Source organism: Erithacus rubecula (genome assembly GCF_903797595.1).
Source record: "Erithacus rubecula genome assembly, chromosome: 2".
Taxonomy (NCBI): Eukaryota; Metazoa; Chordata; class Aves; order Passeriformes; family Muscicapidae; genus Erithacus; species Erithacus rubecula.
This window is the reverse complement of record NC_136685.1, coordinates 62,289,236-62,308,102: the sequence shown is the minus strand read 5'-3', so window position 1 is coordinate 62,308,102 and position 18,867 is coordinate 62,289,236. Positions and strand designations below refer to the sequence as shown.

General features: G+C 38.7%; 1 protein-coding gene across 2 annotated transcripts in view; it reads left to right on the top strand.

Moving 5' to 3' along the window:
- Positions 1-13,792: 13,792 nt before the first annotated feature.
- Positions 13,793-18,867, top strand: part of PDE7B (phosphodiesterase 7B) — a 165,140-nt gene continuing 160,065 nt past the window's right edge. The window contains exon 1 of one of the 2 annotated variants that reach the window (XM_079299224.1): positions 13,793-14,027. In XM_079299224.1, the coding sequence (XP_079155350.1) occupies positions 14,007-14,027 (21 nt within the window). In that variant the 5' untranslated portion in view covers positions 13,793-14,006. The remainder of the gene's footprint in view (positions 14,028-18,867) is intronic. The other variant, XM_079299223.1, reaches the window with a different exon arrangement.

Here is an 18,867-nt window from a genome sequence, read left to right as displayed (position 1 = left end):
GACAAAATTTTAACTAGAAAACTTAATGCTTTTTATTTTTTTGAGGCTGAGCTAAGTAAGATGAATAAAAATCACGTTTGTGACATGATTTATTCTCTTGCTTGAGAAGTTGCCTGTTAAGTCATGAAATTGCCCACACACCTCTGGTTTTGCTTTTGCAGCTCAAGGAAGGAAAAATAATTCCACAAAGAAAGCTTGAAGGAAGTTTCTTTAAGACATATACCAGCATCAAATCATTGGTACATTCATATGTAGTGAATACTGTTTTTATAATTTATCAAAATACATATCTACCCCTGTTGGAGGTTTCTAGGCAGATGCCTGCCCTGGCCTCTGGAAATTTCCAGTTGGATGCAGTAGCACACGGGCTGAGGAGAATCTCAGTACACTGGGTTCAGCACTGTACAAGCTTCTGTTGTGCTCTGCTGATCAGAAGCTGTTGAGGAGCTGCAGGAGGAGGGGGACCTTCAGGTTTGATTGGAAGAAATGGAAAATAATTATTTTTAAGCCTAGGGGAAAGATGAAGTAACATTTTGTTGTAGCACGTGAAGGAAAGTCCCTCTAATGGCTCAGCACCTTCACTCATGTCCAGACTGATGCTAAGTTACTTGAAGGACTGAGAGATATAATGTTCACATCCATTCAGAGGAATTGGTAGTAACAAAATCACATCTCTTCCATTTATTTTGTTCCCATCAGTTTCCCTTTTTGCCATCTTGCTCATGATCAAGTTCTATGCAATTGAATTCAAACATCTGTGCTTTACTCTAAAAAGAAATTACTATGGTTCTCTACAATTTTCATACATAAATAATTTTAGTGCTACTGAAATGAAAAAATTCTGAAGCCTCTTCCTGACTGCTCTTGTTGAAGGCAGTTGTGACGTAAATGACACAGACTTGCTGTCTTTTCACTCTGTCTCACATTTCCTTCCTTTGCACTCCCCTTTAACATTTTCTCCCATCTCTTTCCCTGCCCTCCGTCCAGAGAAGTCAGTGTCTCATATCCTGTTCTCTGAATGTTGTTCATTTGCATGACCTTTACTACTCTTGATTACTTTAATGAGTGTTTTTAGTAATTATCATCATCCTGTTCTATTTTTCCACAGCAATACCCACCTTAATGGGTGTCAGATTTATAAAACATGTTATATTAGCAAAAGCTTAAATACTACTTCCCTTTCCCAGTAATGCTTGTACACATCAAGTAAGTAGTAGCTTTCTCCAGTCCTGAATAAATTTACACTTGGCCTTATGGACGTGTCTCAGCTGAACTAAGGGTATTAGCCAAAGCTAAATGTGTCTTGCAATCAAAGTTGTTCACACTTCCATTGAACTGATGTGCAAAGAATTTTTCTGTGCTTTGCATACTTTCATGAGCACCTCTGCTTTACTTAATAGATATTGTTAGTAAAATATTCAACAGCAAAAAAGTAGTAGTAGTGGATATGGATGCCTATCACATTTTCAATTGCTTTCTAACTAATAATGGTCAAACAAATCCCTGTCCTCTCAGATCACATTGCAGTGAGAGAATGCAGCAGGGCAGTGCAAGAAGAAATTTCTGCTTGTTACTGGTGCTTTGTGAGTCATGGACCAGATTTTACAGTGATAGGTGCTAAGCAAACACAAGCAAAATATGTGACCCACTTTTTGAGACAGAAAACAGTTTCATGTTGTTGTTGGTAGTGCTAGTGGGGTATACTTCTTGTTTATAAGCTATTTTTCAGTATTTTAGTACTCTACAGACAAAATATTTTATCTCAATTACAGCCATTTGCTATTACTAGTATTACTGAGTGTAGCTACTGCTGAGTCCAGCTGTTCTTCCTGGAATGCAATGTGAATGTAGATTCACAGCAACGTGGATGCATTGTCTGCAAGAACTTCAAAGGAGGCACCAATTCCCCAGCTGAGTCCTGCCTCTGGGAAGCACCATGGCTCCTGTGAGCTGCAGCTTGTGCCATCATTCAGGAACAATACCAGGGGACTCCACAGGGAGCTATGTGGCATTTTCAAAGTTCTGAGTGGCTTTATGACTTGCCACAGTAAGGTGTAAAGTCCCACTTCAAGGCTTTCATATGGATTTTGTCTACCTGGGTGCATTTCTGTGATGCTGGTGTCTAAGCTGGCTCATTCAGCAGCAGCACACAATGTGGGCAAAGCCATAATGGGAAGCCTGAATCTGCCTGGATTGATCAGCCTAGCACAGACCACAGAACTTCCTGTCCAGACTTGTCTGGAAACTTACAAATTCTTCTAGATTGGTAGTCAGGGAGAACCAGAAAACATTGTTTCTGTTGGAGATGGAGACAGCAAACACCATTTTTGGCAAATCTTTATTTGGCAGCCTTGCCTTTGGTTGTTCAGAGACCTGCAGAAGTTATTTGTATTTCAGGTCTGTACAGAGACCAGAGAGACTTGGCTGACCACATTTTTCTCACAATACTTTGCTTTTTCTCCTACAGTTCCCTTCTTCTCAAACTCATTTTCTATGGAGCTCTGGATCTGAAGGTAGAGATGCACAGTGGTGCAGACAAGTGCAATCAGCAGGCTCCTAAGGTTGGGAGGTGTCCCACCCTCTGTTCTACAATGCATAGGGACACCATCCAAAGAGAGAACCAAGCCATGTTAAGATTTGATATATCCAGCAGGAGTAGGGGAAAAGCCACATGGTGGATCTTCCTGGAGTCGGGTAATTGACAAATTCAAGTCCTAAACAGGACTCAACCCAAGCCAGAGTTTGCTTTTTCTGCTTACTGTTTGCTCTTATTTCTCCTCTCCTTTGTCCATTTCCTACAGAAAGTTTCAACCTCCTGCAGCAGCAACTGTACGAGATTTTCATTGTACACAGTGGAGCTAAAAAGCTCAAGTACAATACATGAGCTCAAGTTCTTATACAGGGATGGTAGCAAACCTTGGATGAGCCCTTTTGCTCCTATAGCTCTTTAGTAGGGTAGAGATGAATGACATGCAGAAAACCTCAGAATCCAGCCTTGTTTCCTGGACACATGCCCATTATTTATAGTGCTGTATCAAAGTTCATCCAGGCAGGTCTCTTGGGTTTTCCATGTTTGGGCAGAAGATGCTTTCTCAGGAGACTTCTAGCGCTTCCATACCCAGTCACAGTGGAAAATCTTTCTCATAACTTTATAGTCCCAATAAATAATAAAAAAGACCTGCATGGTTTTGCTTTAGGCTGTAAAATGTAAGTCCCCAAGTACAAATTCCCATTTTTTATGTCAACCAAATCTTCATCTGTCGTCTTTAATGTCAGTGTTTCATCCAGCACCATTTCTACTCCTTAATACTACTTCAGATAATAATTGCAATTGCTTGTTGCCTCTATCTGCCTTTATATGGCAATTACAAATATGTCTAAGCCAGGCAGCACTGAAAATAGAAGATTCAGGTAAAGACATTTTCATATAAGTATAACAGCATCTTGTGTTAAAGAATTGTTCCTTCATTTGATTTCCAATGTTTTTAAAGAAAGTTTAATTTTGAGTGACTTCTTTTTAAGCCTTTACTAACTTTGCAAGAAATTATCCCACTGTCCTCTGATCTGGACATTCCAGTGATGGGATGTAGGTGACTGAAAGAAAGTCACAAAGTTCCCAAAAGTCTCCTTGAGAAAGGAGATTTTCACAAAACGTTTCCACAGAGTGACTAACCAATGTAAAAAGGCATAGGTACTTTCATCAACACTTAAAATATTGACCTTTCTTTGGAATACAATAAATATAATTTGAGCTCTATGATGGCAAATAATGACATTTTGTAGAAGACTAAGCAATACCTGGTTGTATGTTTGTGTGTCTGTGAGTATACAGAGCTGCAGTCCAATAAGAATTTTGTGTGTGGGCAGGGAAGTCTAAACTGGGACTTCAGAAATAAAAATCATTGTTCATATTAAGAGATCAACCAGACTGATGAGATGAATGTGTGTTTCACAGTCCTGATCAGACACAGGGTGTCTCAGTTTGAGAGAGTGGTCTGCAATGCTGCTGCTGACCTCACTGAGCTCATCTGCTGTGCCAGAGCTGGCCCATGTTTGCTTTCACCTTTAACCTGGGTCATGTTTTTTCAGTTTGTGTATCTCCTGGGTGTGACATTTTGACTTTAGGATTAAAGTCATTGGAAAGATTTAGGACCAGGTAAAAATATATTTTCCTTCTCGCAACCCTCATTGTTGATATTTTCTCGTCTGCTTATTTTTGTTCTTTAGTAGTTTCCATTTATGTCATGTTTGCCCTTGTTAGGTTTGTCTCATGATACTTAATGATCTTAGTTATCACAGTAAAATAACTTCTATGGAGGGCAATTACACTTGAGTGTGAGTGGCTTGGGCTTCTTTGAGCATTACAGCTGCAATTCCTAGTATTTTGATTCTTTGTTATCTCTTTCCAGCACATTAACCTGGAGTTTCAGGTATGAACTCAACTGTAGAAGCACGTGGTATGTAGCCATACCTGACAACACATAGAAAAGACATTAATTTTGGTAGTCTTTACCTAGCTATTATTTTAATATTTATTGAGTTTTAGATGATGGATTAAATGTCCCAGTTTGGCTTGACCTTGATTCCCAATAGTTATTGCTGGATAATAATTGTAAAAACGTATTTCTACATGTTTAGCAGACCTTGTGACTCTGAAAGTGACATTCAGACAGAAGGACCATAAAGGACAGCTACACTTTATGTACCTTGGCATTGCAAGCATCTGGGAATGGGATTGCATATTTTAAAAGTGCAAAGCAGAGACAGCAAGTGCCTGGTTTACAGGCTAAATCTGAAGAGCTTACAGGGAAAGAGTCTTGCTCATAAAACAAAAGTGTGTGTGCAGGAGGAGGGTAATTAACAGGGAGAATTAACTGAAGTCTTGTTTGATGCCATTAAAAAGTCATCTTAAATTGCTCCAAAGGAGAAACCTGGACTCCAGAATATAGAGAACCTTGGTAGCTATTTCCTATCGTTAATGTTGTCAAGTGGCTGAATGCCAGAGCAACTTTGTAATTACTGCTGTGTAAATACAGGCCTCTGATGCAAGTAAACAAATATTCATATTGTCAGATCCATGTGTTAGTTTGTTATTCTCCCCATCTGGGACCACATTTTTGTCATCAAAAGTTTTTACTGAATGCATAATGAGACCTCAAAAAATGTATTTGTAATTTCTTGCATTTAATGTCCCTGCACTTTATTTTTCCTGTGTCCTACAAGAATTAACAACTGAAAACATTTCTAAATTAAAAAAAAAAAAATAGAAAAGACTATCCTACGATTTATAGCATTTCATAGGAATGGAGCCATCTTTTCAAATTGTCATTTACATTTGTTTGCAAGTCTGGAGTATATGTAAACATAGGATAGCATAAAGCAAAATTAAAATCTAAGATTTAGGTAAAATAATCTGTGCCTTCAAAGGACACATTGAAACAAGTAACTTAGTTTGACACATTTTCAGTAACCTAGGCTCTTTTACACTCTTGATAATCAGCACACTATATTGATAGATGGAATAGGTGAAGTCAGATTGCTGGAGGAGATGCTTCTCCTGGAAGTCACTGTCCTCAAAGCAAGAGAAACTGAATTGCACATGAAGCAACTCCAGAAAGCACATCAGTGCAGAGGAGGCATCCTGCAAGTGACACATAGGCTGAGGAACATAGAGAATAATGACTTCCATAAGCCAGGTTCATCTATTGCCTAAAACACCAGTGGAAAGCCATGGGTTTGGTGAAGGTCTGTGAAGATGTGGATTGGAGACGTTTGGAATCAGAGAACTGTAAAAGGAGGAAAAAAGCAGCTGACAGAAAATCAATAATTTATCATGGGTCAATGTCATGGCCAAGGCAAGTTGTCTCAAAATGCTACTGTATTCTGTAATTTACAAAATTACAGATGCTTGGCACAACATCAAAGCAACCTGTATTTGTCCTTAATGAGCTTGCCTTCACAACAGGAGCTGAGCATTTACATGCTTTGTCTTATTTAACTGTTTAGCCCGTTCATCCAGATCCTGAATATGTGTGAAAATGTGAAGATTAGCATCTTGAAGTATCACTACCCTGCTAACACTAAATGTCCTCTTCTTAAGTATATAATTATAAAGTATAGCAGGTGCAATCCATTGAGGTAAATGGTGAAATCCTACTGACTTCAAAGATTTTATCCATTGTGTATCTCAAATATATTCCCACTATTTTCCTGACTTACCTACATTGAATTCACATCTTTAGCATTTTAGTGAATTCATACTGGTTTTAATGTCCTTTTTTTATAAGTTTCTAGTTATGATTCATTTAAAGGCTCAAACTGCATGGAAAACCACTGCAAATCATCACTTTGAAAGCAAAGGATTTATTGCTGCATAAATGTCACTGACTGTACACTGCCACATGTGCCTTAGCTTTGTGGACTGTTTGACATGGATGTCATGGTAATTAGGGGTATTTTTGTATGAGAAGCTAAGGACATAAAGTTTTGACCACAACAATGTCCTTCTCCTTCCGTGGCAGTTACATTTTGACTTGAATTTCAGATCACATAGCACTGAGAAGATTTTAATAAGAGGCAAAAAATTTAGACTCAAACCTTGCGGTCTGGAAGAAATCAGCATTGAGGTCTGCTGAGAATTTGACTCTTGTGTGTAAGAGAACTTGTCCCTTTTGCTTGGCTTGGGAGTGTTTTCCTCTCCCCTCTGATGATACTGGTTTTATCACTAGTTTTATCATGGACCAATTTCATGTAATGAAATAAAATTGTGAAATGTTTTAGGGACTTATGGTTACTGCTCAATCTGTGCAGTTTCTGTGCTGGGGAGGGCACCAGCCTTACTGTACACTTACAGCCAATGTACAATTGCTCTTCTTTCCCCCTTTCTGATAAGGACATAAACCAGAACAGCAATTTGTGCTCAGTTCTGTCCATTAAAGACAAAAATCAGCATGAAATAAGTACAAGCATGTGGATTACACAGAATACTTGAAGACAGCTTATTTAATTCCTTATGGGAATCTCAAAACACAGAGGTGTTGCATGCAGTGGAATGTGGAGGTGAGGGGGAAGAAAATAGGTGGACAGCTAGAAAACTGGTCAAAGCATCATTCAAGTGCAAGCCCTAGTTGCTGGGCACAATCAAATTATTTTCATTTGCATATTTCAATATGGTTTTCATCCTCAAGGCCTGTACCTGCTGGGTCACACTATCATGTTTCAATTCAATAGGATAAGAAAGCTACTCATTATTATCTTCCTCTGAAAGCTAAAATAGTCTTTGATAGACTAAATAATCGTTTTTAAAAGATGTTGGCCTCAGCTTCATTTGAGCAATGCCTATTTCACAGAAAATTTCCTCAGTGTTTTTAAAGAAAGCATCTACCTGTGTGTTTATCTGTCTGAAATAGCAATGCAGTACAAATTCTTAAATATTAAAATGAGGCTTTGAATTGGAAACTACCTTATGATTATTTTTCCCATTTTTTCTTGTTTGTTGAATTTTGTATACTCAATTGAACAAAAAAAAAAAAAAAGGATTGTTTTTTCTTGCAGTATTTTTGTGGTTTTAGTCTCACTGGTTGATACACTAGCCTTTCTGAGAGTGCTTGTAACCCTTTGATGCAGAATTACATCTGGTTTGTTTTTCTATTCTTTCAACTACCTCTGTGGCATGTAAAAACATTAATTTTGGTTTATTTCTTCTTTTTCAACTGTTTTAAACACAAAGAGTCTCACAGAAATAAGCCACAGGCTGAAAAGGCAGTAAACAAAAAAAATTGCTTGCACAAACTAGAGCTGGATGAACTTGGAGAATTATCAATAACAGTGGTATTAAAAAGATGAAGTTTTGGATTTGCTGGTCTTATTGCTCTTTATGACTTCAAATTTTCTCTGGACATGCTTGTTTTTTAGGGGGAAGTTTTGTCACTCATTTATGAGAAATAGAGTGAAGACAAAAGTACACAGCATTGACCAAAATAAAAGCTTGTTCTCTCTCAGGTAAGGAAAAATACTTAAAATTTTCACCTGCATACTGTGTTTTCTTAGGTCTGAAATCACATGGTCTGACAAAACAAAATGTTTTTGCATATGGTCTGATCACTAAAGCAAATATGAGTCATTGCCAGCAATGTTTTCTCACCGTTCTTTGCCAGTGCCCAGGAACTGTGTGTCAGCTTCTTTGTCCCATGTGATGAAGTCCTTTGTGCCTGTATAGAGCATTTGGGGTGGCTGAATGAACTGCACCTTTGCTGGAATGGCTTAAGCTGACTTTGGGGCCTTTAAATTGCTCTGTGGCCAGGAGACCTGACTCTGAGGGAAGACTGTGATGTCATCCTCTTCATTTGGAATCCAATTGACCTCTGGAAGTCATTGAAATGCTGCAAAACAGAACCAGACTATGAGTGGACCCAAAATAAGTTCAAAACATTCATGTACCCAGTTATTTCTTTATTAAGTCAAGGGTCATATCTGCTGAAAATCGAGGTCCACATAATATTCCAGATCACTGTCTCAAGGTGATGGGGATTTGAAATTCTCCTCCTGATGTGTTCATCATTGTATATAATGCCTGTTAAACTCATCCAATGCTGTTTACATGAAGTATCCAGTCCACAGATGAGAAATCATTTGTATTCTCTTCTGATTTAATAAAAAAAGACCATTTTGTTGGGGATATTTCCCATCACTTAAATCTATGACTAAGTATATAGAAGTGAAAAGGAAAAGTAAAAAAAAAAAAAACAGCTAAAAGAAACAGAATGACATAAAGAGACTTTTTTAAACTCAGCAGTTTATGGGAAGAAGATTGGGAACTCTGCTAGGGCATAGGGGACAGTTAGAGGGATATTTTTGCCAGAAAAAGCTGAATTTCTAGCTCATATTGGAAAAGCTGTCTGACAAGAGGTGGGTGGCATCAATGCTGGAAAGCTGGGCAAAGTATTGCATGGGGAAGTTTGAAAAAGCTGGAGAGCATTCCCTTTTGGGACACCTTTCTTGGTAGCAGTGTAATCTGCTTATAAAAGCACTTGGAAACCCAGAAGTCCAAACCATGTACCAACACAGCAGCTTTTAGGTCAAATAAATAAGGACTGAAGTCAAGTCAGCAATGTGTGTCCTCCTGTAGGGAGCAGCTCACTGTGAACAACATCCTGCACCTACCAATCTCCATTCTTGTCTGAGTCAGGTGGCCCTGGGTCATTTCAAAAAGCCCTGAACCTCAGCTGGTATCAGCCACAGCAGCTCACACAGGCTCTCTGTAAGCACTCTACAAACATCACACAGATCCCAGGAGAAGAAAACTGCAAGGGAGTCTGTTCCACAAGCTGTGCACCAAGGATGCTCCAAGCCATTCATTGCAACCATAACAAGACTAATCTGAAGGCATTCATCTGTAAGTAAACAGGCACAGAACATTCATATCTAGACACTATGAGCAATTTCATGTAATTCAGCCTTTAGAAGTTTCACAACAGCTATTACAGTGTAACATATGAACTCACCTCTAACAGTAGTGTATCTGTATTAATGGAGAGGGATAAGGATAAAGTTCTTTGAAACTATACTCTGCCTGTGGTTGTTGACCCTTTCCTTCCTTTGTTTTCATGAATGCAGGCCACTGTCACTCCGCACTACTTGTCCACCTTTATTGTGTCCTGACAAAGAAAGTTGCAACAGACTTGACAAAGGGCAACTTTCATCACAGAGTTTTCAGCATCCTCAGGTTTACATATTTATGCCCTAAGGAATCACTGTAACATCCACAACTTTGCAATTCAGAGCAATTTTAGGGACAGCAGAAGAAAGTGGAAAGAAAGAGTCAGGCATGAATTTGTTCATCTGTGGTAGCAGTTTGAACATGATGCCTCATTTTCCATTCCTTATTCCCAGCTCCCATTCAGATGTCATTGAGAGCAATATGAAGAGCAATTTTGGTCTGGTTCTACAGCCCGTCCAAAAGATGGCCAGGGTAGAAATGAAGTAATGGGAAGAAAGTGGAAGGTATCTCAGGAAGGAGCCATCTTATTGCCTCTCCATGCACGGTGCCTGCCATTCTACCATGTGCAAACAAATTTTACTGGCGCTGAGATGAATTAATTTTTTTTAAGTTTCAGGGATTATATCTGGGTATAAGGAGTGCGGTTTGGGTGAGACCAATTAAGAAGCTGCTCTAATATCCATCTTCCTTTCCAAAAACCACAATGGAAGGATTGCAGATTTGTGAAGAAGGATGCTATTCCATGGTAAGAGAGAACACGTCTCAGTGTGCCACCTATATAGAGAAAGGAGAATAGCTTAAAAGAATATTAGAGCATCTGCAATGCTGAACCAGTACTGTAAAAGGAAGTCCAATAAACTATTTCATCAAGTAGGATTGCTCAAAAAGGCAGGCTCATAAATTTGAGGGGTACCCATATATACTCCAATGCTTATTCTGCGGAGAAGGAACCACAGCGTCTGAGTCAAGCTCAGCTTGTTTTTCAAGAGCTGCATGATTAAAATCTCCCATTATGGCCAGGTTCTATGCTTTGGACAACCCTGCAAATTGCTAGCAAAAAGAGTTATCTACTTTATCTGCTTGGATCTGCAGCAGATTCCCTGACAGTGTCTATCTTCTTGTCCTTTGTACTATTGCTCAAACTTTCAATGCATGTTTCCTGCTGCATTCTGAACATCTCAGATACATATAGCATAATGTCCTTTACCCTTTTTCCTCTTGTTGTTTTCTCCTCTTGCTTCTGAACAAGCTGTGCTCTATGGCATTAGTATTCCAGTCACATACTCACATGACTCTACCTTACCAAGTTTCAGTTATGTCAATTAAGTTGTAATTTTGATCTGGCTTTAAGTGTTCTGGCTCCATTATATTCATTTCGATACAATTCACATCAGTCTAGAGCATCAGTTGTTTTGTTTTCTTTTTTCTTCCTTCAACAACTTTTTTTTTTTAATAATGAGTTTCCATTTTTTCAGCTATTTTGTTTAGGCCAGTGTGGGTCACATTTATCTGGACATGTAAGTCACCAGCCTGACAGGATATTTCAGCATATATCAAATCAGATTAGCAAATATATGCTGAAGTTTTTTTCTTTGCTAGGTGGAGCCCATTTTTTCTCATCAGTCCTTCCCACCCTTTCAAGGAAATGCATAGCTATGCTGAGATAACCAAGACATTCCTTCTCATTCCCACCCTTACTTGTATCTCCTCGTGCAGGCATTAAGATTCTTTGTCCAACTAGAAAATGCAATCAGAAGTGCTTCCAGGCTTCTCTATCTTTTCACCCAAGAAACCTCTACAGCACAAAACCCACAGTGACCACGCGCTGTCATAGGGCCACATGGTTGCAGGAGACTGAAGTAACCCCTAATTTATTTAGGAGAGAGACAAGACCTAAGACTTTGTGCAAAACTGGAATGTACCTGGACCCTACTTAATGAAGTACAATGTAATATTGTTAATGAGATTGATCCTAAAATGCAAAACCAAGAAAATAATAGGACCGAAATAGACATTTGGAAATCTCCTACTCTTACATCTACACTTCACAGTAGGATCACCTGTATCAAAACTGTTCATGAATAATAATTGACTAACCATACTTTTAAAAATAGTCAGTAATAAGACACTGCAGACTATCACTGCTCTATTTCAGTACTTCACTCTCCTACCTTTAGTTTTTCCCAAGTCAAACAATTTTCCTCTGCTGCAGTTTACTTGTTCTAACCACAACTCATACGGAGAAAAATTTAATGCCTTCTTATTTTCAAATTGTCTGGATCTAGTAAAATAAACAGAGCCAGAATGCAGCTAGAAACAGTGGACCTTGATTATCTAACATGTCATATTTCTAGAACAGACCTTCACAGATTTTGGACACTGCACTGATTGCCTTCCAAACACAGCCTGTGACTTATCATCAGCTTAGATGAAGCTATGATGCCATAAAGGGTGAAGAAGTTTAAAGGCCAGATAATGTCTCCAGGAAAAAGAATAAACTCTATCTAGCACTGTTTATTCCTTTTCAGAGAAATATACCCTTCATATAGTTAAGAATATCTATCAACTCTCTTTTCTTTGGACTAAAAACTATCAATCTCAGTCTTTCCTCACAGACTCCTGATCGCTCCCACTGAAATCATTCAATTTTCAGCTGACATTCCCAAAACTGGTTCCTGAAGTGCAGTTTCCAAAGTGCATTACTCAGTTGCCTGCTCACCAATTCTGAGTGAAGATGAATATGATGATTTTCTGTGCACAATGAATAATACTCCTATTTGTGCATTTCAAATTGTTTCATACAGTTCTTTAAGTACAGACAGTGAACTTAATGTTCTCTAATTGATTTTGTAAAACTGTAACTTATTTAATACTTTTTAATATGTTATTCTAGCATTTACATCCCTGTTACTCTTAGCATTTGTTTGTGAAGATGATTGCATTAGCAGTGATAGCTCAGACAGACTTTTCAGTAAGCAAAAATCATTAAATATTTTGCCCTCTCTGGAGCTGCATTTTGGCAGAATCAATTGGTGGTCATGGGGAAGTTCCTATGACTTCTATTGTATTTGTACATGCTCTGTGGAGTACTGAGAAATTTCTTTCTTGGGAGCTTTCTGTTCACTCAATTTTAAAAGCATTTGTTTGTGTTTTAAAATTAAATATGAGACCATTAAGACGTTCTGGAAATTAATTGTGCCTCACAGACCGAGTTCTTTGAAAGGATTCCCTAGAAGAACAAATCGATAAAATTAGAATGATGCAGGTAACAAAACCCTTACTGTTGTCATCTGACCTCCTGTCAATTACCTTGTGAAGTTTTGGCCTTTTTTGCCCATGCTGATCGACCTTGATGGATGCTATCTGTTTCTTGAAGTGTCGGCAGAGTGGATTCTCCACTGTCGGTGGTGTGGTTATACTGAAAGCCAGGCTCTACCTTCCTCTTGCCTTTTGCTGTGGACTTTAGTAGGAAATAAAAGGCTGTGTGGTGGTCTGCAGCAGAGCTCAGAGGTGAGCACAGCTGGGCTCTGATCAGAAATTTTGTTGCCCAGATCAGCCTTCAAGGGTGACTGCATCCATGACTCGGATGGGGCAGGGAAAGCAGTTTGCTAATCCGCAGCGTAGCTCCTGCTGACTGATAAAAGGATGTGTACAGTAGTCTCAGTCTTATCTCTTTAGCCAGGTTTACACTGGTGTGACACTGCTGAACTAAGACAAGCAGTTCCTGATTTACTGTAGGGCGAGGGCAGAATCGGGTCTGATTTTGCACCACAACCCATGAAGATAACCCAGCTCTCCCCGGAAAATACCTTGTGTGTGTTTAAGAATACTTCAATATATGTAAGCGCATTTATACCCTTTTCCCCATGTTGTGAGGATATTTTGATCTTTCTGGTACTTCTGGCTATAAAATCTTTCTGAGCTGGATCCAGGACAGATAAATCATGACTCCGGCTTTCTCTCGCCTAGGGTAGCCTGCCTAAATCACCGCCGCATTCCGCCCATAGTAGTCGCTTAAAATTAATAGCACATGCAGAGGAAAAACTAAACCCCTTGACGTCACAGCCGAGGAGAGGAAACATAAACAGAAAGGGTTTCTGGCTGGCGCTGGCAGCAGGGCAGCGCTGGCAGGGCCGGGATTGGTGCGCGGCTCCCGCGCCTCCGCCCGCCCGGCCCCGCTCCGCTCCGCACGGCCCCGCAGCGCCGAGCGCCGCTCCCGCCGCTTCCAGAGCTCGCACCGCCTGCTCGGGACCTGGCCGCCTTTTCTTCCCTTCTCCTTTCCCCTTAAAAAAAAAATTTATTTATTTTATTTTTAGTTATTACCTTTTTTTTTTTTTTTTTTTTTTTTTTTTTTTTTTTTTTTTTTTTTTTTTTGCTGTCGTTACTTATTTCTATTCCCAACCCTGGATGCAGTTGCCGGATTCTGCAGTACAAGTCTTCATGAACAAGCTGCACCGCTTAGAGATTTCACGGCATTCAGAGGTCACAGAACTGCCACTATGGTTAAATGTCTTGTTTAATGGTTGAGGTATGTACTGCAAATATAAAAGAGGCAGCATGACATTTTTTTTTTTTTTGGAGGGGGGCTAAAATTGTGAGGAGGAGAGGGAGATAAATACTATTATTTAGTAGAAAAGATTTTTACTGGTGATTGTTACTACAGCAACCGTTTTTTGAATTTCCTCCCTTTTTCTCTTTATTCAAACTAGATGAAAATTTTAACTTCTGTTAATTTAACCATTTGATGGCTACAGAAGATTGCAAAAAGAATCTCTTGTGGTAGTCCTTTCTGACCCCAGTGGGGAAAGTGTGATTGATTTTTCTATATGTTTTCCTATTGCTCTGTGGCAGGAGAGGAGACCTGGGGCTTGTCTGGCTTAGATGAAGGGAGAAGAAAACAGAAACTTGTCCCTATCCTGAGGGGGCTGTTTTTCTGAGAGTTAGAGCAGAGGGAGGAAGAGTTGGAAATAAACAGGTCAAGTAGAAAAGAATATCGGCCTCATTTTTAGGAGTACATGTACTGGGTTTTTCTGCTGGTTTTTTTTTTTTTTTTTTTTTTTTTTTTTTAATCATGCTTAGATTACTTGGTTTGGGTTCAGAAGTTCAAAATTAAGAAGCAGCTTGAGCTTTGACTAAGAAGCAGATCCCCACTGGGAAGGGAGAGAGCTGGTTGTCTTATATCAACACCAGTTTTCACCAGCTTTTGCTACCTAAACAGAGAAAAGTGGAAATTTGCTCGGGAGTTGAAGTGATGTAACCTGGCATCTGTTTGATAGCATATAGCTTCAATTCATGTTTGAGCCAGTGATCTGCCTTGAATGAGTATTGCAGCATCACAGTGGGCAGTGTGTGCTGCAGTAAATGAATGCAACTGCTACCATCAAACTAACATTGTTTTCAAGAGCGTGATTCTAAATTGCAAGGGGAAGAGACACTTGTCAGAGCTTGTGTGTGGGTACAAGCAGTCTTAAAAATTACTCCAGCCAGCACAGGAGATTTCTGTTGTTAATTGGATTAATATACAGGTATGTTAAATGACCAGCAGTCTTCATATTTTTCTGATTTCTGGAAGGAGACTTTTTATAGCTGTTTGAAATGTTGCTGTAGTTATAAATCCTCTGCAATTTGAAAATATTTCAGTTTAATTTTGAAAATTATACCTGAAAAAACTATTCCTCTAACAAGGAACAGAACATGAGCACACCTATCTCTTGCAGTGCACCCCATAGGGTTAAAAAAATTAACTCCACTAGTCTGAAGCATGCTAGCTTAAGGACTGCAAAAATATTAGCTCTGAAATGCAGAGGATGTGCTATGTGCTGTGAATGGACAATTGCTATTCTGCAGTGCCTAGTGGGAAAACAAGGACTTTGTGTATTGCAAATGCATAACTGCAGCTCCTCCATTTCCTTTGCTGTATCTTCTCTGATGGCTGCAGAAACAAAGAGGTTTGTCACAGATAAGCTCTGTAGTGAAGATCTCTTTGAAGATGCTGGAAGATATTTTCTCATATCATCCAACAACTCAAAGTCAAGCTTAGTTGGGCAAACTGTTATTCTGTAATCTCCATGTCATTTTCTCTTCCTCGGCCCTCCCCAGATTCTTGCTATGTGAACTGCCAGCTGTTTTCAAAAACTAAAGTACTATTTCTCTAGCTCAGGTTCAGAAAGGCTAGTATCATGTTGGTTAGATGATTAATTTGTAAATTTAACTAAGAGCATGTCTCAGCCTATAGAGACTATAACCTGTTCCGTAAGGAAAAACCCTGTAACTATATGAATATATTCAAGTTTCCAAATGACAGTCTGTAAGATATGAGCTTATAATAATTTCTGAGAATTAAATTATTGACTTTTGATAAAAAGTTTCTAGAGAAGCTTTGTTTTTAATCTACATGTTGGTGCATCTGTGTTCTGTGGCAACTACTAGTGGTGATACTAACAGAAAATACGGTAGGTGGACTTCAGCTGAGGAAAGGAGTTTTACTGGTTTAGTAAGAAAAATTTACCTGCAGTGTTTCCTCTGGACAATCCTAATAGCATCTAGAAAAAATACCATTTAAGGTATTTTCTGCAGTGGACGAAACACTTACTGACTAATTTGCACTCACATTGTCTCAAAAAAGTTGTGTATTGCAGAAGTTTCATGTGCTGTGAATGGCTGCTTCTTCTGAGTTTATTTCCATTGGGTGGACAGGAGTTGTCACCAGTGAAGTTCCAGTGATTCCATCAGAGCAAGGCACATTCTGCTGAGCCTAATCCAATATGCTGCAGATCAGTTTTTAAAATTGTAGAATGTTTAATTGTGTAAGATAGTATATAAATATATCATTATAACAGCAGCTCCCTTTTCTACCTGTTTGTGTCCTTTTCCCTTCTAAAAATGAGCCCTCTGCTTGCTCTTACCAGACTCTAGGTAAGTCATGGTAGCAGACTGATTTTCCAGTGTCCTCATTGCAAGTATGATGTATATTTGAGACATTTGATCATATGTAATACCTTTTCACTCATCACACTGTTCTTCTACCAACAGCTAAAACATATTTTAATGAGAAATGGTCTGAAATTGGTATTCTATTATGCATATATGGTTTTCTTGTATTTTTTCAATCTCAGGCAAAAATCTGCTCTTGTACTGGCAGTTTCTTTTATAGGAGCTGAATGAAGCAAAAATGACAGCTACTAACCATGGCAATACTGTCAGTAGACTAAAACCTGACACATCTCTATTTAATCCTAAGAAATATTTGAGGCTTAATCTCTCCTTAGATCAAGGTAGATGTATGGCCAAAAGCTCTTGATGAGATTGGTTCTGGTTTTTGGGCTAACAGAAAAACAAGTTGTTTGGCACTGCCAAGAAAATATTCCATGTAAATAGGAATTCTTAGCTACTCAGTGTTGTTCATCATCACATTGTTACTCCATTTTCATGCTTGAAATTATTACAACATTCCATGTGCTTGTCACAGGGTGAAAGTGAAAGGGACAGCTGTGGTCCTACTAGCTGCCAGAACAAAATTAAGTCTTTTGTAATGAAATGATGGTTCAGTATTTCTCCTCTCACATCCATATTGGGTGGAAGATGTCAGAACTAGGAAATTCATCTTTCTTGTTCCTGAGCCAGCAAGCTGGCTTTCTCTTGCAGGGACATCAGTTCTTACACTTCCAGTGAAACAGTGGCTTTACCTCTAGTGTGAAATTTGCACTTTTCAGTCAAAACTTCAGGGTGTAGAATTGAGGTTATTTAGAGTTTATACCCTGATGACACTGGGACACAGGTGCAACCTAAGTGTACTAAGTAAGTTCAGAAGTTCTGATGCTTTTTCTCTCTCTGGCCACCACAAGGTGTACCAATTTTGGTACCTAAAGGTGAGTGATGCTGAGAAGATGGGTCACAGTGCCAGGTACCACATAGGCAATCAGATAAGGATTGCTAGTAATCTTTGGTGTTTCACAGTAAATGAGTAGAAACCAAATAACATGCTTTCTGACAGTAGTAGCAGTTTTTCAGATCTGAAATATTAGCTTTGTATAGATACTAGAGAGAAATAATGCATTTTTCATTTAAGACAATTTGTTTAACTAATTCATATAATTTGAAAATGCAAAGACAAGGGTTGTTTTTTTTTTACAAAGAGAATTCTTATGTATCATCCTACAAATGGTGAAGAACTATTAAGTTTAATTTTTTCTATTATTCTTACTACAGTGCCATTAAAAAAAACTGTATTAGAAAACAATATTTAAAGCTCTGAACCCTGTTGTTTCTATTATCCTGTAAGAGACTGTGGGATTCAGAAGAAATATTGCAAGGGTTCTCAGTGGTCAGGTCTGGGCTAGTGATAGCTATCTATTTTAAAGCCTCCAGTTTAAAAGTAGAAAATTAGCAAATCAGTGCCAGATCAGATAGAGCAGAGTATTTTCAGAGGTGGGACTTCAGTGACAAAACTGTAAGTGAAAAGTTTGTGTCAGAGACAATTCTCAAAAACCAGCTGCTGAGTGAATTAAGCATTTATTTTGCACACATTGGATGGTGTGGTATCATCAGTCCATTGATGCAGTGATTTTGATATGTATTTGTCACTTGTTCTGTTCTTTGAAAAGTGGAAAGTCTGGGGCTATCATTTAACTATGTATCCTGTGTCAAACGAGAGAAACTGAACCAATGAAAGGGTTCTATTAAGTTGTATTTTTTGATTCTGTTCTTTCTCCCAGCAGGAGCTGTGAGTGAGGATGGATATGAACTCAGTTTAGCTACTTATTTAAGTCACATAGTCTTGTGGTGGCATATGATACTCTTCTGCTAGCTTGCTGTCCAGCCAAATAAGACATCCGGGTTGCCTGGATGGATAAACATAGCTGATGACCTCTTCCTCTTAATAGGTGGGCATGACCAGTGAGGATTCTTCCAGTCACACAGACAAATTTGTTACATTTTTAGCTAAAGAAGAATTGCCCTCAGACACAAGCAGCAAGATTTACTTCTCTTTGAGCAGGTTATTTTTAAAAAAAGTAGAAACAAATATTTGAAAGGAAACAGTTGAAGGGGCATTTTTTTTTTCTGTAGATGGTAGGTTTGTACTAGGTACCCACAAAAATTTCTGGTATGAGAAAACTCACCAACTAATATCTTATTATGGTGTGTGTAAATGCTGGCAGTGTAAAGTTTTGAAAAGAAGAGCAGAAAATCTCCTGTCAAATTAAGTTTAGCTAATTGCCACAGTGGCATAAAAACACCCTTGTGGGGCAACTGCTGTCAGGACCTGTACACAATTTTCTGCATGGTTGTTCACAGCAGAGTCTATGATATTAACTCATCTGAATGTAGGAAAGGTGTTTTGAAAAGGATGGTCATTACCTTTCAAAAAT